At 38.6% G+C, this 25,243-nt stretch overlaps 1 protein-coding gene across 1 annotated transcript in view; it reads right to left on the reverse strand.

The window, feature by feature from the left end:
• EYA4 (EYA transcriptional coactivator and phosphatase 4) overlaps positions 1-25,243 on the reverse strand; it is a 263,359-nt gene that overhangs the window by 104,671 nt on the left and 133,445 nt on the right. The window contains exon 2 of the mRNA XM_077776010.1: positions 24,827-24,876. Coding sequence (XP_077632136.1) covers positions 24,827-24,876 — 50 coding nt within the window. The remainder of the gene's footprint in view (positions 1-24,826; positions 24,877-25,243) is intronic.

The following is a 25,243-nucleotide window of genomic DNA, read 5'->3' on the forward strand; positions in this document are numbered from 1 at the left end:
TTCACCAAGAAAAGACAGAAGAGGAATGGTCTGCTCATCACACAATGGGTCCAAATGTAAAACGCATGACATGCTTAGTAAGAACCCCTGGTCTTTAGTATAACAAACTCTCTTCGGCAAAACCCAGCTCAGCACCAACAATGAAAGAAATCCTATAAAGGTATGCATTATAGTTCTGGGACTGTTTGCATAATTAAATTAGTCAAAGCTTGCCCTAATCCCCTTTCCATGTTTAGCTCTTAATATAGGTCAGTTTTTTTTTCTTCCCCCTACTTCAAATCCTCCAAAGAATGCTAGAGAAAACCAGGCACCCAAAACAAGCAGCTTTTGATTTCTGGCACTCTACCATTTGGAAAGTAGAACTGCATGATAGATAGTGGTCTAGGAATTCAAGGAATAGGAGTTTGGTTTCAATAAGAAATACCTTTATAAGGAAGCTGAAAAATGGAAAACAGCAGCAGTGTTTTTCTTTTTTTTTTTTTTCCAGAAAAAGAAAATCAGTAACAAACATAGGAGCCCTAAATTGAATTTGAATCTAGATAGAGTTCACTATTTGATTTACAAATTCCTACTAGGCTCAACTTAATTGAATTCAGGAGACTAAAATCACTGGAGCTGAGAAGATTTATTATTGCATTTTATCCATGGCACAGGGGGTCTTGGGATTACTCAAGAGTCAGGGGAGCTGGCACCCAGTGAACTGCTTCCGTTAAGCTCCCTTGTAATGTGACGCCCCTGGGGTGGGGGTGGGGGGCGGGAGGAGGCAGGCTTGTAGAGCAGGAAGGGAGTGAGCAAGAACAAAAGTCCCTGTGATGTGAGAGAGTTTGGGCTCGTGGGATCTGTTATTTTCTACCCCCTGGACTCCCCCTGCAATATCTAGTCCAGTCTTCTCTTAGTTAAAGAAACACTAACAAATTCCCAACAAGACTACATATGCAGACTGATCTAAATAAACCTCTTGAGATGAATGTCTTTCCTTCAATTAAAAAATGCCTAAATGCAGTTAACTGTGTAGGTCGTTTAAATCATTTGATAACCTGTGGTTGATAACACTGAAAAAGCATATAAACAATTAACAGTTAAGAGTTTTCATTAATCCTTTTCCTAACAAAAAAAGTGACAGCAAAGACATTTTTCTTTCTAAATTCAAAGCTATAGTATCATATGTATATATATATATAGGTATCCATATACATGTATATCCATATATACACATATATACACACATATATGTGTGTATATGCATATACATATATATACATACTGAACATATTATATCATACACACACACATATACATACTGAATATTATACCAATGGCTGTATGCAAAACCTACTAAAGAGAAATACACATGATACATCTAAAACTTCAGTGTCAAATAAGTGATTTATCTTTCAACTTCTGGAAAAACCAATGCCATAGATATGTTATTTCTCTAGTCCACTTTTCTCTGTAATTATAAAGAAGCCTATTAAAATTTTCTGCATTTCTTCCTAATTTATTCTGTTCAGAAAATTATAAGAGGAGTGAAATAATCATATATTTAATTTTAATTCTGATGAGAAGCTTTCTAGAATTAAAAAAAACATAGTTGTATACCTGGAAATTATATGCTTTGTTAAAGTATAAAAACAGGTTTTACACAAGTTGTTAACAGCTTTCAACTTGACAACGTATACAGGCTATGCAGTCTGATGTGTCCAGGCTATGCAATCTAACGGATACATACTGGCTTTTAGCTGAGGACCACAGAGAATTCTGAAGACAAAGGCATTAAACATGCTAAAATCTTAGGACATTCTGAATGAAGAGAAAATTCACAAAATATACACTGTTTCAAAGGCTTTCCAAAGCCACCAAAACCCTTCTTCTAAGTCTAATCTCCCCTGCTGCTTTACTGGAGTATGAGTTACCTGCAGGCATGCCCATATTCATGCCATTGCCTAGGAATTTGCATGGAACACCTCTCAGGTGTAGCTAATGCTACATCTTCCAGGAAGTCCTGACCTCGCTCATTCTCTCCTTCTCTAACCAACTAGTAGTCATTTCTTTATGACTGTCTTGTCTCTCCTCTTTAGGGCAAGAACTACATCTAACAGACTTGTAATTCTTTAGAAGACCTAGGACAGAGCCTGACCCATACTAAGTGCTGAATAACCACCTGCTAAATTAATACATGGAGATATTAATGAAGTTTGACAACCTACATTATATATACAAGGTAATACCTGATATAGATAACAACAATAGATTTCCCTTTAGTCTTCCCTCTGTCTATACTGTCTGATACAGTAAACACTAGCTACATGTGGCTGTTTAAATATAACTGAACCGAAATTAAAAATTCCCTTGCCCAGTGGCACTAGCCACATTTCAAGCATCAACAGGCTTATCTGATTATTAGCTACTATGCTGGACAGCACAGATTGTAGCACATTTCCATCACAGACAGTTATAGCGCTACTTAATCAAAGTGATCCTATTAAAAACAAAGTCAAATTGTTCAATCCTCAGCTCACAGCCCTCCAATCGCTTTCTAGCTCATTCAGAACAAAAGGTAAAACCCCTATAATGACCTTCAGTGAGCTACTTTCTTCCTCCACCCTGTCCCCCATCAGATCACCTAGCCCTCTCTCCCACTCTCACTGCTCTCCAGCTGAAGACAATGTTTCTAAAACACACCAAATACACTCTCAGCTCAAGACCTCTGCACATGCAGTTCTATCTGTCTGTAACTCTTCTCTCAGATATCTGCTTGGCCAACCCCCTCATTTCCTCTATCTAATGCTCTACGGCCTTCCCTGGTCATACAAGATAAAATTACCAAAGCCCTGTCCCCACACATTCCCTCCCTTCTTCTCCTGCTTTTTTCCCCCCGTAGAACTTGCCACTGCATAATACACTCTTTTATGTATTAATCTTGCTTATTGTTTGCCCCCCCTCTACAAGCATGTGAACCCCAAAAGGAAACTAAAGTCTGTTTTATACCCTGCTGTATCCCATCTAAAATAATGCCTGGAGCATTATTCATATTCAATATGTATTTTTGAATGTATGGATGAAGAGTATTTGCAACCTCTACATAGATAAAATATAAAATTTTGAGGGTGAACTTTTAGGATTCTTGTGGAAAACAGTCACCTCATTATGATGAATGAAAGAATAAGTTACTAGACTGCCTTAACTTTTTCAGATCAATGGGACTTTCTGTCACCCAGAAAACCATTATATTCAGTCAGAACCATTTAGACTGTCAGAAGCATATTCCATTCTCGTTTTTATTGGAGAAGAGAGGTTGCCAAAATGATGTTGATCCATTCACTTCTTCACGTATTGACCAGGCATTTCATGACACCCACTTCATATGCCAGCAGATGGCTAAGATAAAAAAATAGAAAAACAGTCCCTACCAACTGGAAGTTAGGGTAGCAAGGAGTCAGGTAATATTCTAGCATGATGGATTAAGGCTATGACAATGGTGAGCCTAGGGAACACAGGGATGGGTAGGAAAGGCACCTTGAGTTTATGGTGCTAGGAAATATTTTTCTGGAACTGGGTTCTACAAGCAAGAGCTATCCATAAGAAAGACCAAGAGAGTATGTTCAAACAGAAAGAATAGCAGCATAACTAAAGGCAACTACAAATGAGTGAGCAGGTACTAGAAGAGGAGAGTTTTATTTTTTATTTTTTTTTATTTTTTAAAATATATTTTATTTATTTTTGAGAGAGAGATAGAGACAGCATGAGCAGGGAAGGGTCAGAGAGAGAGGGAGACACAGAATCTGAAGATAGGCTCCAGGCTCTGAACTAGCTGTCAGCACAGAGCCCGATGCGGGGCTCAAACCCACGAACCGTGAGATCATGACCTGAGCTGAAGTTGGACGCTTAACAGACTGAGCCACCCAGGCACCCCGAGGAGAGTTTTAAAATAGAATGTAATAGTAGATGTTGAATCAAGGGAATAAGGAATCAGAGTTTCCATATCTCCCTCCTCACATGAAGGGCCAAAGGGACTAGAAGCTTGACATAAGCAAACCACTTCGAGGTAGCTGGGGAAGCGGGGCCACATGGAAACCAGAATGACATTCCAAGACTAAGCGAAAATGCTTTCTCTTACTTTTAGGCTTATATTAGCTAAGAATTAAATGCATAGCAAATTATTAGTCTCAAATATTTTGTATTAGGAAAAGCCTTTAATATTCAAGCCAACAACTGGAATTGTTTCTTGTCACTAGAAGACTGTAAGAGCTGGAAATACAGATGATTTATTTTGTTTTATGTAGTGCGACTGGATATATTTTTAAATCTAAAGCATCTACAATGTAGTATATTTATAATATGAACAAACATATTTTTGATATTGAATGAGGAACCACTCCGTGTGGTCCATCAAGATTGTGGACTGTCTTTTCAGAAGAAGCATGGTGACCCCGACAAAGACAGGTCCGCAGGTTCTGCTGGCTAAATAGGAATGAATTAATGGAATAAAGTTACTCATTGCTTCAGTAATTAGAGATCTTAACTGCTATGTCCTCATTACTAAATCACGTCAGAATTAGAAAAGAGACCATGTGCTTTGTTTCCCATCGACTCCATCTTTTCTTGGCAACACTAACTATGAATCTGAAAAAGTGAACAAAGGAAGCAGTCCAAAGGCATCAAGAGTTCAATTTCCGAAGACACATTTATTAAGAATGTATGATAGGAAAAGATCTCTCCCAGTTCTGAAGTATGAGTTATGGACATAGCTTCTTTTCTTTATAAAACACAGTCTAAATTATGAAGGTGCAAAAAGTAGACTATAATCATTCAGATTTGGTTGGATTATTTTAAGGAGATGAGCTCACACATGAAAAATACATATATTTGATATGAAGGAAAAATCCTTGAAGATTAAAATGTAATCTTTCTTAAGAAACACCTTCAATAAATTGTCATTTTCATGTGAAACTAACATTGTCCCCTAATTGCACAAATAACCCTTGACTTAAATATACTAGTATAAAGTCTTTCTTTTCCTCCCTTCAGTTAAAGTAGGCGTTTGGAGGAAAATCAAACTAGCATTTATTTTATAGGATGATGCTCTCTAAAATTCTAGTGTCTAGTCTACACCTCTTCGGAGCTCAACAAAACCTGTGGAAAACATCAATAAAGTAAGGCAACTAGCTGTATTATAGTTTTCATTCTTTATCTGGTCCGTTTTAATGTATAAACAAATTAAGATGATCTGAAAGGATCTTTTGTTACCCTTTTCTGTTTCTAGAGTCCCTGAAGCCTGTTTATTTTCAGGTACATGAGAACCACATCAATTCACATTTGGCCTAACACTTTTTTGTTTTTGCAGTTTGGCATCTACAATGCTAATGCTTTCTGCTACACAAATACATAAGCACAACAGTAGCAACACAAATAATAAAAATAGCACTGGGTGCTAAGTGCTTTAGTTTCACTAATTTAATCATTGCAACGACTCAAGAAGACCGGCATCTTTAGTATTCCTAGGACAAAAGGGATGAAAAGAGGCAGCAGAAGGTTAAGAGAAGGGCCCAGGTGGTGGAGCAAATGCCAAGAGGCAGGAATCCCAGATGAGCCTGTGTGTCCCCAGGGCCCAGATGTTTCACCACTGCAAATGTCATTTCTCAGTCACTCCGCATTTATTTGTAGTAGTATTTTCACAATTAATAGTGGTATCAAGTAATCAACAGTTCTACAACCCATTCTCCTCCTTAATGCTATTGATCCTGTCACTTGCTACCTTCTCTCTTATTTCTGTATAAACATGACATTTTATTTTATTATCAAATGGACTCATTCTATTATTCTTCCAGTTTTGGATTCTAACATAATCCTACTTATTATTGACTGAGCTAATATATAAAGACTGTACTTAGCAATGGCTCAGGATTTTTAAACAAGGGATTAAAATGAAGCATCATCCCCTACTAGTCATGTCTAGACAGCATCTTTCTATCGCACTGCTCCCTGAATCATAAGACCAGACAAAGAGGCAAGTATCTGATTCTAAATTACAGTTAAAAATTCCTGCAATGCTTCATCAAAACAAATTTGCAGGTCTGGGTGGCTCAGTTGGTTGAGTATACGACTTTGGCTTGGGTCATGATCTCATGGTTCATGAGTTCAAGCCCCACATCGGGCTTTGTGCTGATGGCTCAGAGCCTGGATGCCTGCTTCAGACTCTGTGTCTCCCTCTCTCTCTGCCCCCTCTGCTGCTCATACTCTGTCTCACTGTCTCTCACTCAAAAATAAACATTAAAAAAATTAAAAATAAGTAAATACCCAACCTCTTTCCAGAAAAAAGAACACCCAAATTCGCACAGGGAATAATGGACCAAACCATTTCAGTACATATTTTAATATCTGTGTTGATGCCTAGATAGTTTGAATTTAAGCTTACAGATACTTAACTGGATTCTCACTTTGGAATGTTTCTGTAATACTGGGCTATTTCATGAATGCTACCTTTTTAGAAATCGGAAGGGATAAAAAGGGCAAGTGTTATATTCAGAGTGCTAATTACTAAATAATGAGCAACTAATTCAATAAAAAAGACCACATAAGAAGGGCCACTCAATAGCTTAACAGATGTATTGAAGTACTTTTCCCTAGTAAGGTCTTTTGGAGAAGTTTTAAGAACTGTCATTAGATGTCCTTCTGTGTCATTATGCAACTTGGGGAAGGTGTGCATGGTAGGTCCACAGATGTACAATGGTATAAATGAGAAGAGTGTGTGTGTGTGTGTGTGTGTGTGTGTGTGTAGAGTGTACATGTGTGTCCATTCACGTATGTAATCCCCTCTCCCAAGAATACAATCTCCCTCCTCCTGAAATCACATGGATCATTTTGAAAAGAATATGTTTGGGGCCAAAATTTTGTAACATAAGCATCAAGTCCTATCGCAGCCAGTGGGGATGGCTGGTTATCATGTGACAGTGGGTGTCCCCCAGCTCTTCCCTCTCCCTCCTTATCTCACTGTGGTTACAGGTCAAAGGTCAGCAAAAGCAGTACAGTCCTTACCTTCCCCTTGCCCCCCCCCCCCCCACCATGGCCTTGAGGCTGCCTGTGCCTGCCAAAATTCTGAGTTTCTGCCATTAGAGACAACTATGCAGGAAAAGACCTTCAGTCCAAGCCGCTTACTCCTAGGAGGGCTGAGCCCTGGATTCTGCCACATTTCAATCAGGTCAGGTCATAAGTCCCCAGGGCAAGCTGTGTAGACTGGGAAGACAACAGCCACCTCTCAGGGAATGTTTGCCATGTGTCAACCCCTGAGCACAGCACCAGCTTATTTAGTCTCCATGACAACGGAAGAGGAAGGTACCAGTTCTCTGGGGTAAAAGAAGATTATTAAACCTAGATGTTAATGAGTAAGGGAATGATATTCAACCCTGACCACCTAGAGTCTGCTGGCTATTTGATGTTCTTTTCTAAGAAGAGGGTGTAAGAAAAAGTAGGGGAACTCGAGGCTGTGACCCTCAGTTTAATTCCAAAACCAAACCTGACCATATGAACCACTGCAAATTCTCTCATTCTTTCAAAAAGAGGTTAGAAGTGATCCAAATTTATACCCACTTAAGTAAGAAAAAGTCTACAATTTAACATAAAAGGGGCGCATGCACAATGAGGTGGGTTTGGATCCAAATCACAATGTAGAGCATCTCCAAAGTATTTTTAAAATAACACGGTCACAGAGCACCTGGGTGGCTCTGTCGGTTAAGCTTCTGACTTCTGCTCAGGTCATGATCTTGCGGTTTGTGAGTTTGAGCCCTGCATCAGGGACTCTGTGCTAACAGCTCAGAGCCTGGAGCCTGCTTCAGATTCTGTGTCTTCCCCTCTCTCTGCCCCTCCCCTGCTCATGCTCTATCTCTCAAAAATAAATAAATGTTAAAAAAATAAATTAAATAACACTGTCACAAGGAAAGGGAACAAATACTACTTTGTACACTATACTATTACCTTTGACTTATCTGTGGTAGAGCTTTCAACATGATGTTCAGGGCACAAACTGTAAGTCTGTTTTCATGGGTTTTGCTAAGTAAAATCACATACTACTTACGTAAGGGGGCTTGCAGAGAATTTTCTAATCAGTATCTGAATCAGTTTATATTTTCGTAATGATGTTGTTCCGTACATAATACGTCCTAGATATGTTTTACTTTTATATGAATCTCTTTTAAATAGAGAATACATAAGCCCCCCGAAGACCCTTAGAAATAAGTAGGTAAATATGTTGCTACTCTGATGTGCAAATTCAGAAACATAAAAACCAAGCAATGTCAGAGAATAAGGCAAGGAATCCTTATGAATATTTGAGTATTATGAAACTGGAAATACTAGTCCTCATTTTTTCAGATCTAACTGCCTAATTATTCCTCCCATGTTTTCCCAGTAATTATACAAAACCTCCTCTTCTGATTTTCTCTTATTTAATTTGTTTAAACTCTAGCAGAACTTGATACACTGACGTTAAACAATTATCTTCCCATCAAAACTATTTTAGGAAGCCTCCTCTGGAAATCACACAGGCATGTTGCCAATTTATTCATGTAACGTGGAGGAGAAAAATGTTAACATTTTTTAAAGTCAGGAACCCACTTTTAAAACCAGAGAAATACAAAAGTATCATCATTTAATGGGAACTTTGTTTCATGTCACAGCATTGACTCCTGCCAGAATTGTATTCTATGTAACTACTTATATTTTCATTTTCCACAGATGTGGTCAAAGTGGACAACATTCTTCTGTGAATCATTAGAAAATATTTTCACTGAAAACATATTCTTGATTTAAAACATAAGCGGCCTCATTTGACTTTTTTTCTCAACGGCTTCTATCAACCTGTTTTTAACTTCCTAACTTTCCTCACCTTTCTGCACCACACACCAACATCTTGATCTCGTGAACTAACCAGATAATGAATAATATAGAATATCAGTTTCTCGTAGTAATTGTCTTCTGGAAAGAGGGAGAAAAATATACTGAAGGATGGGTTTAGCGAAAGTAATCTCTTTCTGTCCCTACTGCTTCATTAGAAATAACTGACATCTGTCCCAAATTACAATCATAAAGAATAAATTATAACATAAATATGCTTGGTCTGACACTGGAAAGAATTGAACGTGTATAAATTATGCTTAGAAGATCCACCAGCAAAGCAAATGCATCCCCTCAGGTACTGACCTGGATTTAGCATAACCTGGAGTGGGCATGAGCCCTCCTCCAACCAGCCACCCCCCATCCCACCCCCCCAGCGCCAGCCCGAGCTGGCATTGCTCTGAACAGAACAGTGAAACACTACAGGCCTTGGAAAGCACACATTTAGCCAAAAGATAAATAACCATGTAGTTACGTTATACCTTATAGTTGCTTCATTAACTATCATCCATGTGGTTTGCGATTAATCTTTAAACAAATCCAATCCTCCTGCATCATAAACCAATTGCATCAGCTAAAACAACCCTGTGTAGATTTCCTGTTTGTGCCCACTGCATCAGTTTTAGTTCAGGACGAGATTTTACTAAATATGATTCTGAACTGCAAACTGGCTTTTCTTCTTCTTTTTCAAAGAGGCTGTATCAGAACACTTTTTAGGGAACTGGCCTTTCTCATTCTCCAGTGTGGTCAATTTACCCCCCAAAATGTCCTCACTTTCAGTGAAATTCTCCACTCTACTGATTTAGAATCTTCCTGAAGTTTTCAAACAAACCTTCTATAGCACGCATGCAAAGAGAGCCGTTTTAGAACCAAATTTTGAAATAAGAAACACATGTTGGCCTGAGAAGTTCTAACTCTTACTATCGACAATATCAAAAGAAAGGCCCACTGGGTAAAAGTAGCATGAAGGAAAAAAAGTAGCAGCTGAAAAAATCAGACTCCCTGAACAGGAAGAAATGGAAACCTGACCTAATAGTTGCTCAGTTAGAGAGAGTTCAACCAACAGATCCTGCTTCAATTTGGATATGAAAATTCAACTTAATGAAAGTCTACTGTGCAAAATGTCTGTTCCCATAAGAAAAGGAATAAAGCTTTTTATCAAGTAAAAAACACTCAAAATACTCTAAGTGAACTCGTATCAGCAACCCCTTCACCCCTACCATACACACAGAACCAATTCACATGGATTGTAAAACCAGTTTGGTCACTCCTGGAATTACCGAGATGGGAAGCAGGGTTTCCTTTGCCATTCAGCTGATTCTTAACCTGAAGACAAGGCCTACATTTTGCACCATCCTCTCTTTTTTCCAATTTTAATTAGCAGCCACTCAGCTACTTTAATTAAACGGACCTCAATGCATGACCATAGGGGAAAGGACATGCGAAAGCATGCAGTGTGAGAAATTTGGAAGCGTATTGCCTATGCAAGCAAAATAAATCAATTCTAAAGGCTTTCCAACTCCTGTTCAAAGTACTGATAAAAGGTAAATCAAAAAGAGGATATCAACATTTAAAAGCCAACAATTTCTAAGATTCCCCAGTAATCACTAATTCTCACTGCATGAATAAGGAAAAGAAACCTTTCCATGAAGTAAAATTTAATTTTATAAAAATTCATGTGCTCTAGGATTAAGAAATTGTTAAATGGAATGTGGTGGATAGACTAGAGATGGAATGGAAAGAGTAAAAAGGTACTGAACATATAAGAATTTTGGAAATAACTATGAAACATCATATTGCTCATCCTCCACTGTCAGGAAAGTTCCTTGACTTGTGGCTGTAGAGTTTATTGACTCTGTCTAAGCAGCATCAACAATCAAATGATGTTACTGGGATGCTGACCTTGAATTGTCTTTCTATGGTATTGATGGGTTGTGCTTTGCTGCCTATACTCTCACATGGATGCCCTTGCTCCAATGTCAAGTGTCTGTGAGAGCCATTCTGGGGTTAACTTTCAGAGGCTATAGATGAGAGTGCTTTTTCCAGCAATGTTGAGTGACTTATTCCTGACCCTGGGAAGGCTGGCCTCACTGGCATCATTTTCTAAGCCTTGTGTTTCTCAAACTTCCCTTAGTCCACGAGACATATGAACTTTTACTTATAAGATACACAGTAGCCTCCTCTGACCATGATCAGGAATCCTCCGGGTGCCTGGGGATTGTCTGAAAACACGCCAGGAGATTTGGGGTTCTCATTGCACCTGGGACTGCTACCAAAAGTTGGGAGAAGTCAGGTCATGACAGTCCTATGATGTGTTGAGCAGTCCTGCATAACAAAGAATGGACCCCTCCAAATTTCCCTTGGAGAAACACTGCTGGGTCACCCATACTTCCCATCACATGGTACACATACATCTCATGTTTCCTCTACACATGGTTACCGTCACTGGTTCTCCTTATATGAAAACTTATGGTAATTACTACATATGTACCATGTCTGAGAATACATCAGATCGGTATCTGAGCTGGAGCAGCCGGTTTTGTCTCTCACTCGGTGTCAGACACCACGCTCCCTTCTAAAGCCAGCAGCCTTCACCATGACAGCTGCTGCATGGAGGGTGTGGTGCAGCCACCCTGACAGTGTGCCAAACCACACTGATCATCTTTCCCCCAGGCAACTGGCATGATATCGAACAGCCCCGTTAGCTGGGACTCTGGATCCTCCATCAGAAGAATGATAGAAAATGCGAGCCTGGGCAACATAGGGGAGATAAATAAAGGATCGCATCACTTCACTTAATAAGACCATACGTTCTTGAAATGACAGTATTATTTTTGAGAGGTGTGAATTTCTACAAATGCATCACCTGACAGAGTATAGTACGGGAGCTCCCCATTTAAGTCAAGGCTGTCAAAACAGAACAATTATTTCCCAGGGACCTTTTGCTTCAAGAAGCACTTTCCCATACTGTGTCGCTTTCAAGCTAAAAGTGCAAGGCCCCTTATAAAAGCCATCCTAAGAAAGGAAAGAGAGGAAGAGAGAGAGAAAGGGAAAGGAGAGAAGGAGGAGGGGATGGAAAAGGAGAGAGTGATTGTTACATTTCTACCTCAGAAAGTCTGGAAAGGGCATGATCATTTGATTCCAGTGACTGTAAAACTTATCACACAAATTGAGATTTCCCTGAAAGGCAAGTATCTCTAACCAGTTCCAGAGGGGACACTGGAGCAGCAGATATAAATTGGGACTGTACTTGACAAGCTAGGATACAGAGTCGTCCTACTTTCTACCGAAAGCTTAGAGGTCTCTCTTAAACCTGACCTTGTTTGCAAATGATATTTGAGTCTTATTAATTATTATGCGGTATACTGTAGTGAGAATAATATAGGTAAAGACATAAAGAACTTTTCACACACAAAAATATGTAATAACTTAGTTACTCATTCATTCATTCGTATAATAAATATTTACTGCTTTCCTACTATGCGCACGTACTGTGCTAAGTACCTGAACAACAACAACAAAAATCCCTAAGCAATTCAGGCATTGATTTGTCCTTATTAATGTGAAAAAGAAACATTTCTACAAAACTTAAGCTATCAAGAACCTTCAAGAAATGATCATTAGGGTTTAGTCAAATTGTCTGAGTGGCTGAGCTGTGCATCATCTTAAGCAACAGCACATGCCAATATAGAAGCTTTCGTATAGAAATAATTCCACCATGTGTTATGATGCTCAACATAATTTACCTTTTCCTGAGAGAATCAAAGGGATCAGACCTAATGAGAATGATGATACGGTGCAAAGGCATGCAAATGCCCTCAGGAATTGCTCAAGAACACAGGACTTCTGGGGAGCCTGGGTGGCTCAGTCAGTTAGGGGTCCAACTTCAGCTCAGGTCATGATCTCAGGGTTCCTGGGTTCGAGCCCCGCATCAGGCTCTGTGCTGATGGTTAGCTCAGAGCCTGGAGCCACCTTCAGATTCTGTATCTCCCTCTCTCTCTGACCCTTCCCTGCTCGCTCGCTTGCTTTCTCTCTCTCTCTCAGAAATAAACAAAAACATTTAAAAAATTAAAAAAAAAAAACAACAGGACTTCTAGCGTTAATGCCAAAACAGCCCATGTGACTAAACATCTTGCATTCTTACATTTACGTTTCATTATTTTTGGTTTTTGTTATACTTTTATTTGTCGATATTCCAGTGATAATATACCCGATAGGACAATATGGCATGGTCTCCACTTACAGATGGGAAAATCTGAGGCACAGGGCAATGAAGCAGTTTGCTCAAGGCCAAACATGTGTGACTCGAACTCAGCCAGTCCACTACGTTTGCCCAGTCTCCCATGTAAGCAACGCCCACTTCTACCTTAATAAGCTATGAACCTGAAAACTTTGGAATTACGTAAGAGAAAATATGTTCCAAGATAGCATCTGAGAAAAGCAAGCACATGAGTTTGGGGGAATCAAGTCTATGGCATCTAGGAGTGTTTCTTTCTCTGCAGTTTGCAAATATGCCTGTGCGAGTGAGGTGTGTCAGACAACTCAGTTTGCCAAGTTCACTGAGCCTTGGAAATTCATTATAATTAAAATGAAAGTATTTTTATAATAGAGTCTTATATATATATTTTTCCAATTATTCTTAAGTCGATATTTTCTCATTAGAGATTTAGATTTTTTAAGAGCGGTAAAGTTTAATGTTTGCGACATGAATTTTAAGAATAAAAAGGCAGTTTTTAGTACAGTAAGCATGCCAGAAAGACATCAAGTATCTGGTGATAGAAATTTATAAAACACATGAACAAAGAATCCATTCATCTATTGGTTTATTGCAAAGTAAACCAGGACACTGTAGGTTGCTACGACAACAGGGATGTGATGATTGACTGTGAGACAATGAGCAGAATCTTTGTGTCTTTATGAATCAAATTTTTGGAATCTAAGCCCACCTCTGATCTCTCTCTCTCTCTCTCTCTCTCTCTCTCTCTATATATATATATATATATATTAAAGCTAAAATTTTAAGAGTACTACTTTTAAAAAATGCCTTCTGACTTCTGAGCTCTGCATGTGAAGAAGCTTGAAGCCTTCTGATCAGGACGTAGCCTGTGTCTTGGAGGATGTGTGAGGTGTGGTGAAAGAGGTGTTCCCAGCTGGGAATCACACCCATCATGCAGTGGTGATGGAGGAGTGCCTGTCAGAGATCATTATCCATAGGCCAGGAAAAAAAAAATTCTTTGCAACTGATTTATTAAAATTCTAAATAAATATTTTCGAATACAGGAAATGACAGAAATCGCAGCTTTTCTAGAATGTTGTTACTTCAAATCTGAAATGCTGGGCTCACTCCCTTTTAGCCACAAAGGCCTCTCCACTCTTGCTTGAACGTGTCAGTCAGGCTGTGCACTGGCTTCTCCCCAAGGGAACACACTCCCCCAGCCCTATTTTTGGTTTGGTACCAGTTCTTTCAAGCCTTTGCTTAAATGTCGCCTGATTTAAAATGAGAACCTCCCAGTCTGTTTTATTCCCTAGTACTTCTCATCTTCTAAAATAATCCCTCATCTCGTACGCTCCTGTTTTGTTCACAGAAGTATCTCAAAGACTCAGACCCATGTCGGACATATAGATGATGCTCAATAAACAGTAACTTAAAGGGCAAGAATAAGTGTTCCCCTAAGTGAATTACTGAGAAATAAAGAAAGATCTTGTTTCTTCCCACTTTAGGTTGGCCAAACATACAGAGAAGACCCTCCAAAAATTTCCATTTTCTACTCAACTGAGTCAAGAACTTTGTGCTAAAAATACAGCAAGTCCAGGATAACAATAACGATTTCTGTAGCTCAGAGGCTCCATCAGCTAACGTGGTATATACTCAGAGGCCCCCACGGCCCCCAAGCATAATAATTTTGATGATCACTCTGCTACAAAGTAGAATTTTAGCTCCTCAGGTCCTCTGGATAAAAGACGCTTGTTAAACAAATGCTACTTTATATGATGTGTTACTCCGACCAAATTAATTCAAAGCAGCTAACAGTCTCCAGAAAGACTGTTTCATATTATTAACCAGGAACGCTTCAGAAGAACTCCGTTTACTGTGAGAGAGGCTGACCAGGAACACAGCCATTCCCTGGAATTCATCACTAATACATGGAAAGAAATCAAGTGTTTCCTCAACTTCAGAGAACCAGACAAGCTGTCAGGAAGACGTCAGATCCCTCCCTCTGCTACCACGCCCGTTTCCAGCCAAATCTATTATTTCATGCCTTACAATATGCATGTTTTTTCTTAAGACAAAGATGTGGAGATTTGGAAAATGGGTTTAAACCAGAGGAAAAAAATCGGGTATAACGCCACCTCAAAATAACACTTTTTGCTCAGTGTTTCTCAGGCTTTTTAATGTCATGGCTACTAGTCTCCCTGCCACCAAGCACCTGTGCTATGGCTTCTCTGTCATTACAAGTACACCTAGTCACGTGATTACCTGATCAGCAATTCACCAGTGACCTCCCACTCAATATCTGAAAAGACAGGTTGCCAAAATTTCAAAATTGGACTCAAAGTTACTGAATACTCATTGTATGTTTTGAGTATGTTTGAGAGTTGTCTTTTTTTTAATGTTTTATTTATTTCTGAGAGAGAGACAGACAGTGTGAGCAGGGGAGGATCAGAGAGACAGGGAGATACAGAATCTGAAGCAGGCTCCAGGATCTGAGCTAGCTGTCAGCACAGAGCCCAATGCGGGGCTCGAACCCACAAACAGTGAGATCATGACCCGAGCTAAAGTCAGACGCTTAACCGACTGAGCCACCCAGGCGCCCCGAGAGTTGGCTACTTAAAAAAAAAGTAAGTCCAAACCTCTATCTTCATGTTGGCAAAATTTTCTTCAGAAAGATGAAGAATTTAAACTGTGGCATGAAGTACATTGATCAGACAATCATTTAACACCTGGAGGAAATGGAGAAAGCAATTTACAGTTGAGAGCAGAGAGCAGCTGAGAGCAGAAGAGAAGGCCTGGATCCACTGAATGGCAATTGGTCAGCTTGGGGATGGAGGACAAGAGGGTCAAGAACTTCCAGAAAGCTTTTCAGAAAGCCGTGAATGGAGCTTCTCTTACTTCGAAGTTTGGTTGCCATTCCACTTAAGGCTCTGCCACACAATCTCTTCTTTGTTGACCGTAGTTTATAGATGTCTGACTTATGAAATCAAGCTCCAAGTCTCCATACTAGTGAAAGGGATAACCACTGAGTTATATCTATTGAGGGAAGCAGAGAGTGATAACAGCTGGAATATAGGAAATGAAGAACTTGGGGAAGGGGTGCTGGATGAAACGGACCTGGGTAGGGGTGCCTGGGTAGCTCACTGCTTAAACGTCTGACTTTTGATTTTGACTCAGGTCATGATCTCAAGGTTCATGAGATCAAGCCCTGTGTTGGGTTGTGTGCTGACAGCACGGAGCCTGCTTGGGATTCTCTCTCTCTCCCTCTCTCTGTCCCTCTCCCTCCTGGATCTCTCTCTCAAAATAATGTTTTTAAAGGAATGAGACCATTCTTTTCCCCTGAAATTTGGAGCTGAGATAAAGAAAAAGAAAGAGAGATTCTAGTCTAGAAATTTTACATATACAGTTAAAAATTATATCAGGAGCAGTGTCACATGGGCATTTTCCTCCTACTCTGGGACCTTGAGAGAAAATAAGGCCAATCAGCCAATCTTCATCAAGAGGTAAAGACATGCAGTAGCAAAGAGGCCAGGACCTGGATGAGCAAGAAATGATCAGGTCCTGCTCTGCTCGCACATCCTACAAAATCCAGCAAACCCTCTCTTCTCAGGTACTCTGAGACTACTATCAAAACAACAAAGTAACAAATAAACAGAATTCCTCCTTTGTGCTTAAACTGCCTCATAGTGGTAGCTACAACCAGTGAATCCTGACTAAGAAACCTAGGAATCCAAGTTGGCAATACTCTGTGCTAATTTACCTATTTCCCAATCTCATCGACTATTTTCCCACATGAGTCAAGTGGGACTACTCACCACCTGTAAAAAATCCCTGTCAATCTCAGTGTCTAGTCCTTTCTTGTACTTCACTGGGGCTTTCTTTTCCCCATTTATGCAGATCTTATCTATTCTTTGACATTCTGCCATAGCCCTTACTCCTTCCCGAAACTCTTCTTAAGGACTGCAGTGTACAGTGCTCAGTGTCCAAGCTGTATTCTGGGGGCACAATTTTTCTCTAACCCTCCTGTGAAATGAGCTCATCCACAGAACTACCGAGCAAGTACCACCCTAAAATGGATGCTTCCAGTATGCACATAGTACCCAAAGATCTTGCATTACTCTAAGATCCATGTAGGAAATGAGGGCAGGAGAAGGGGAAAAATGAAAATCAAAGTATATATGTAACTGGTATATTTTTTTCTGGAATGTACTTTCCAACACCCATGGTATATTGATGTTTTTTAATGCTACTTTGCAACAAAGGGAAGACTATGAAAAAGGACTAAATTAGTATCTACTAGATTAGACTAAAGGCAATAGGACATCAGGTAACAGGTAGTCCATGCAATCCCTGGCCTCTTACAGATGGCAATTAGGGATAAATATGGATGCCTTCATGTTTACCTCATGCACACAATTCTTTTTTTTTTTTTAATTTTTTTTCATGTCTTTATTTTATTTTGAGAGACAGAGACAGAGAGCGAGCAGGGGAGGGGCAGAGAGAGAGGAAGACACAGAATCTGAAGCAGGCTCTAGGCTCCAGGTTCTGAGCTGTCAGCACAGAGTCCGACATGGGGCTCGAACCCACGGACTGTGAGATCATGACCTGAGCCGAAGTCGGACACTTAACCGACTGAGCCACCCAGGCGCCCCCACAATTCTATTTTTAAGATTATCTGTTCATGCTTTACTTCTGTGTATATTTTAAATGCCTACTAAATACTGTTTGTCTGATCAATGAACAGGGCAACTCCATATGGAAAGTGTCATTAAGAAGGGCCCAGCTGATAGGTTGGTGGAACAGAAAGACAAGGTCTATAGTGAGATAAGATAGCCACATGGAAATGCATTGTATTAATTCAGGGATGAGGTAAGGGAATCTTGAGCTTTCACAGAGGCAGTAGGAAGGGCAGGATAAAGAGATCCCAAACACAGCTGAGGAAAATTACATACAACTTTATGACCAACAGGACTTAGGAAAGGAAAGAGAGAGAGGTCAGAGATTACTCTAGAGTCCTGAGGCAGGTTCCAACTGAGAGAATTATCCCTGGAAAGAAACAATTCTGGGGGGAGATAGTGTAATCATAATCATTTTTTGATAAGAGCAGTTTGAGATGGCAGAGTGAAATCCCTAATAAAATTTAATTAGGGATTTGTGGTTACAAGAGATGTTCCAAGAGAGATTACAAGCTAGATTTGTGTATTTGGAAGTGACTACTCACTAAATCAGGTATGTACTGATGCAAAGCACTGTGCTACATATTAATAGTACAGTAGGGAAGAGAAAAAAAAGTAGATGTGACCTTGTAGATCTTAAAGTGTAGTGAACAAAGCCAATGTTAATCAAATGAGGTGCCCCTGAAGGAGAAGCACATGGGGCCTTCCAGCCACACGACAGTGGGTCCAGACCATTGGCTCACTGAGGAAGGACAGAGATCCTATGAAGGATGAGTTGAAATTAAGTAGGTGAGCAAAGCTGGCGGGGAGAGCATAGCACAAATGGGGAAAGAGCAGCCCTACCTCTTTGGAAGGAGTGTCATCTGTGAGTGCAGACGCTTTCACCAGGGAAGGCTGGCCTGAAACCAAAGCTAGAGAAAAGCGGTGGCCAGAGAGTGATAGGCATGGTGGCCCTGTCAATAGTCATGAACAAAAATTACATGAGAAAAACATGAAATGAAAAGTAAACAAAAAGATCGTGAATCAGACCTATGGATCCTAAGACACAAAGCCAAAGCTAAAAAGCACACGCGTGTGGGAATGAAGTATCGACGGTGGGGCCCTTCTTCCCTTTACTTGTAGCCTAGCCTTCTTTATTAATGGGTTTAAGAGGTCTTGTCCAATTTTAAACACATAATAAGAAACTGTTGTGTGAGTATCACTGTGTAAGAGCCTTTCACATATATCATTTTACTCTCATTTACTCATTTAATCTTGGTAGGTAGTTAATTTTGAAGGGGAAACAAACAGAACAATTAACAAGTATAGAGATAACACAAAGCTGTACTGGCCAATGAATGTACATTACCCAGGGTTGCCATGAACTACACAAAAAGGCTGATCTGAAAGCTGTATGATAGGGCACTTAAAAAACAATAATCTAAGTTATGAGACTGTTCTTTAAATCTTCAGTTATCACTAACAGATATCAGGGATTTAGTAGATACCTTAGACAATCATCTGAGGAGACCAGCTCAACAGCCACCATGACCAGAAGAGTCAAGATACCCCGATATTGAGGACACAACTAACAGCAACACAGAACACATACTTCATTCTTGTTCAGAATCCCAGCTCTTTCCACCTCTGTAGCAATATGTCAACACACACCAGAGAAGGCAAACAGATTCAGAAATCCTCCAGTATATGCTAAATAATAAAGCAACCTGAGAGGTACCCTCATGAGGCCCGGGTTTGAAATGAGGCAGAATGGTTGCACAACTGGGAAGAAAAAGATTGAGCTATAGTCTGACTCAGGTAAACTATACACCGGTGGGGTTCCAGAGTCTTTCTCTCCAAATCCCCAAACATGAGAACTAAATCACACTATCTCAGAATTGCCATCAAGTATCTATCATTTTCAAGGGCAAGTATATCTTTTGACTTGAAAGAGGTGGTTGTAAACAACTTGAAGGAATTAATAAATACTTTGTATTGTGATTAGTAATTTTGGGGTTCTAGTCCAAAAGCTGGTATTTGCTAGTAATGCAACTAAGTCCATGAAGTGGTTACATAAATAAACACGGTCTGTACGGCTTAGACTGTGTTATGGAGAGAACCTGTGTATCGTACTTCATCCTGAGATTTGCAAGTTTGAGAACAAGCAACCTGGTAGTAATGAATTTTGAAGCTTCTTAGAGACAGAATGTTGGGCTAGATGGGTCTCCGATTTGACACAGTGACATACAAAGTGTGTTTTCACAAAGGGGCCCTCAGCTTTCACTCCTGTGAAAAAAGCCCAGCATTTAATTCTTTGACAGGAAATTCTATACCAGTAAACATTTCAGGCTTCTGGAAGCATTACAATCATTATTTTACCAGAAAATAAACATGCACAACTTAATGCCTTAAATACAACATTGTTAAGTCATAATTATTTACATAATATAAATGAGTAGCATTTTTAAAGATTTTCTACATAGACCCTGAATAGATCCAATTCCCGAGGCTCATGGAAATAGTAGATATTAAACTGAATTCATTCCAGGGCTTTTTGAAAGAGTCATTTGCCTTTCTCTGATAATTGTCAAGTCAGTATAGACTAGAGCAAGCCACAGCAACAACCAAGGCTTTGCTGACTTCAGGAAACCCGATTTCCCAGCAAACCGAATTGTTCAACCTATGAGGAGGAGAAGAGTCCACTCTCACCATTACCCACTGAATCCTTTCATTTGATTCTTCACATGGAAAAACTATCATCTTAGCTCACCATGAATACTGTCCATATTTTAATACCCTCCCTTAGATTCCCCTACTATAATCTGCTGGTGGTAGACAGTGGCCAGGATGAGAGGAAGGAACAGGAAAAGAATGGATATATTTCCTAGAAGTCACTTTGCACAGCCAATTTCACTAAAATGTTTTATTTCCATTCACTCCATAATTAATAGCAGGAGTAGTAAACAAAATTGCCAGATTTGAGTTTTATTTCCTATCTATATTCTTGGTCTCTTCTTGGGGGAAAATGCTGTTTTTCGTTTAGTTCAGTTTTTAGTTTAGCTTTTAGTGACCTGAACAGGAAGAAAAGTAGAGGGAAACCAAATTCCACCAAAGAATATTACCAAAGAAATCATTCAGGTATCATGGGAACTGTTTTAACATACAGGCATATATGCATATATGATATTTACCAAGAACAAAATTAAACTCTGAAATAAATGATTTCCTCACCTCTTATGAGAAAGAACTTGAAAACAGAAAAGTTAAGAAATATGTGAGACTTATAGAAACTTCTAGCAACTTCACCTGTCCAGAACTATTCATTATAGTACAATTCAATAAGATCCATTTATTTTTAGTGAAGATACAAATGAGGCACAAATCTACACAAATAAATTTACCATCCATACAGGGGGGAAAAATCAACATAAAAATCAGATTTCAGTTCATTTTTTAGGATAGTCTATCCTAAACAGTAATTTTAAGGTGAGATAAAAAGTAACAGACACTTTTAGGGTGAGATAAAGTATATGAAAAATGAAGATCTTCATTTTCATTGGTTATCCATTTTATGGTTAACATTAACTTTAGGAACAAAGCTAATGATACTGTTACATGATTAGCAATACAGAGGAAAGCCAAAAAAAAAAAAAAAAAAAAAAAAAAAAAAAAAAAAAAAAAAAAAAAAAAAAAAAAAAAACAACCATGNGCAGCTGGTCCCAGAGCTGGAAGGTCTTTCCTTAGGGACTGTCGGTGCAGGGCTCCCAGGCCGCGTCCAGGCACTCACTGAAGCACAGGACTTGGCCAGGAAGGATTCATATTAGGAGAATCAGCATGAGCGCAGGTGGCCTACACAAATGACTGAATTGTTCCACGGCACACAGCTGCCTTTTCTAGTCCTTGTATAGCATCTTATCAGCTGGTGGCTGAAGGATTTGAAGGGGAAAGAGAAAAACAAAAAAAAAAAAAAAAAAAGAAAGAAAAAGAAAAAAAGAAGAAAGAAGAAAAAGAAACATCCATGTTTCTATGAAGCACATAATATGCCTTTCCATATGACATCAATTTCAATACAGTTTTATGAACCTTAAAAAACACAGTCCCTAATATTTGACTTTTAACATATACACATAATGTTATTTCTAAGAAGATGTTTTTACTTTACTTACAAAAGTTGGTAAAGTCTCTTTTTCCTCATCTACCAGTCATATCTGCAGCCTGAAGATTTCTTTCCAAAAGAGGAATTAAGGCCAAACAAGACAAAGAATTTGCTGATACACATATGTCACCCTAAGAATTTTCCTTACAAAGTCTCCACGCCCAATTTAATTACTTCCCTACTGTAAAAACACTTTCCATCTACATTTATTCTAATCTTTTCAAATCCAAAACCAACACACTAGAAAGCTAGCTAAATAAATGAATTATATTAGCTTTACGTTCCAAGTGAGGCAGCACTTTATAAAGCAGCGGGTCTCCAGCTTGCATGCATTTTATGCTGATGCAGTATTTCATTTGGAGCTCCGTTCTTTCCTTTAGATTTGTTTAGAGTAGAATTATCTAGGCTCAGGCTTTAAATCTCAATCTGAAACAATCTCTTTCTCCTTTCTCTCTCCTCTTCCTTCCTCTCTCTCTCTCTCTCTCTCTCTCTCTCTCTCTCTCTCTCTCTCTCTCTCTCTCTCTCTCTCTCTCTCTCTCTCACACACACACACACACACACAGAGGAGAGGGAGATAGAAAGAGAATACGGGAAGGTTTGTGGTTCCTAATGAGCACAAACAAATGTAAGCATATATGTATATTGCTAAAGCAATGCTGCCTAGTGTCTGTAATAAAGGCATTTTGGTACATGTATGTATGTTTTTAATAGGTGATCAAAACTGGACTTCAGTACATGTATATAATAAATACTATTTTGGCATTCTTGGATTTGTTGATTATTCAGTAAGTTATTATATCCTTTTCGTGCAGAATGATATTTTGCATATTTTTATTCTCTTGGTGTTCTATCCCTGCTTTAACTAAATGGAGTTTTGGAATGCCTAATATCTATGAATAAGCAGAGAATTCAAGAATAGCCATGTCTTTATGTTACTGACATTTCTCGTGTGGAAATTGTCTCTTGCATCAGAAGTTAGGAGAGGAGACCAGCCAAGATCAAAATGTGAAGGCAACCTTGAACCAGTAATGATTCTCAGTTACTTGAAGGTCTTTCCATCTTGTATTTTAGTAAGTAAGGACTGTTTGTTTGATTTTGATATTACAAAGCTTTGAGTCATCAGAATTGATTTGCCTAATTTACTTTATATTACAAATTAGGAAACTTTTTAGAAGCAGCTAATCTGTGGCAACCACTTCCTGGTTTCCAGGAAGTAAGGATATTTTTCACTTAATATATATTATACATTGTATTTTATATACTAATGTAATAATATTCTATACTATAAAATAATAAAATATATTCAAATATAGTCTTTTAAAAATAACCATAATTTACCTTAAAACAATATTGTACTTTCAAGGCCTTATAAGCCGGGGTTTGCTAGATAAAAAAGAATGATCTAATTCTGGTTTAAATACTCTAAGCTATAAATTCTGTTTTTCCTCTATGTTATTGATACTAATTGTGAACAAAATTAGTTTGGTGGCTTTCTGCTTACTTAAAACTTATCTCAGCATAACACTAGGTCTAAAAATCCTGACTAGATTTAAGGGCAAAATATTTTAATACGAAATATTAATAAAGATGATGATATTGCTCTGTTTTTTTCCTAATAAGCCTCAAAATCAGCTTTGCAAAAATTATCTAATTACTTAAATAACAAGCCCTAGGTAGGTCCCTCAGAAAGGTCAGAAAATGACCAGGAAGGACGTGTTCACAAGCTCGGGCCTCTCCTTCGCTCCACGCACCATGGAATTACTCTGCTTTGTAGGAAAAAATGTAATGGTTCATCCATTTCCTCAGGCTTCAAGGTAAAACTATTTGGTTATATTTTGATACCTAATTATAAAGGACAAAGATCAAAATGTCAAAGAATAGATGTCAAAAATCCTGTATCATATTATGTACTTTTGATGGTCCAGAAGAAAAGACCGTGTGCTATCATTTTAATATAATACATACAGGAATTAATTATAGGAATATCACACTGCATAAAACAAAGGTAGTGTTACTCAACCTGAAAAGGTACCGTACATAATACTTACTGGTTCTCTAAAAAGAATGTGCAGTGGCCATTAACATTTTACCTAGATCTGCCCTGCTATATTATACCAAGAAAATCACTACTTACATCATACATTGAAACAAGTAGGACAAAATAAACTAAGATCCGTCTCACCATTAAATACAAATTTCTGGATGTAAGAAGCTAATTTATATCATTAATATCATATTCTGGATATGTTTATTATTGTAATGGTACCTATAATATTTTTCTATTTATGCTTAAAATTCAAGCCTGGATTTTGAAGTGAACGTGTGTAGGCCTGAAAATATCTGTTGGGTATCTGGACCAAACACAGACAATTAAATGGTGCTAAATTCCTGTAGGTAGTGGTCTGAGCACTTTATTGCATCATTTCTACAGACTCCAAATAACTAAAAAGAGAATGCCAAGTCAATTTCGATTTTTCTGATTTGAGAGCATTCTCAAATCTAGCAAGGGTTTATTGAACAAAAAAAAAAAGAAATATTGTGGTTTTATTGGTAAACACATATCTGAAACCTATTCAGTCTCTGGAAAATTTTCAGATGAGAATACATTATAAGAAAAGAGAAGAACGAAAAAGGAAGCTGAACTCAAATCATGAATGCAAAGGGAAAATGTTTTCAAGTATTTCTAGAGATGTTTCTACTATTGTTCTTTAAAGCTGACTTCAATCAGAATCCTTTTGATTCATGGTATGATTAATGGTACTGTCATCAATATCAAATGTAGTTTACATAAAGAAAAGTTCTTTCTATGATCTCAACGCTTCAGATCACAGTTGTATCTGGAGTATAACATCTTACTCGTTCTCCAAAACTGCCATTTCCCTTAGTGGAGTCTTGACCTCTATTTTACAGTACCTGGAATTTTGAGCTTCTGAGGCATCGGATTCTGTGCACGTTTTCTTTACCTGTAAGAAAAGAAAAGAGTGCTAGTTATTTTCCTATGAAACTACAACTTCCTAGCTCAGGTTCACACACTTGTTAAAGTGGATCTAGCCCTGCTCACCAAGATCTCTATAAAATAATCTCCACATTTTACGACGGCAGTGTACGGGGCTAAATAGTGTAGTTCATTATTATCCCATGATCAGCTGCCAACGGCACTTCCCTCCACTCCATAAGTATGTAAAATGTTCAGTCAAAATGGGACTAGCTTAACTAGGAACAAAGAAACCAAAGAACCAGGTTCCCCACTTAGGAACAAGAAAGCCATACTGTTCTCAATTCACTGAGAAATGTTTTTCCAATTGATACTGCTTCTGTCCCCCACCACAG

Source organism: Crocuta crocuta, unplaced genomic scaffold, assembly GCF_008692635.1.
Source record: "Crocuta crocuta isolate KB4526 unplaced genomic scaffold, BGI_CrCroc_1.0 scaffold25, whole genome shotgun sequence".
Taxonomy (NCBI): domain Eukaryota; kingdom Metazoa; phylum Chordata; class Mammalia; order Carnivora; family Hyaenidae; genus Crocuta; species Crocuta crocuta.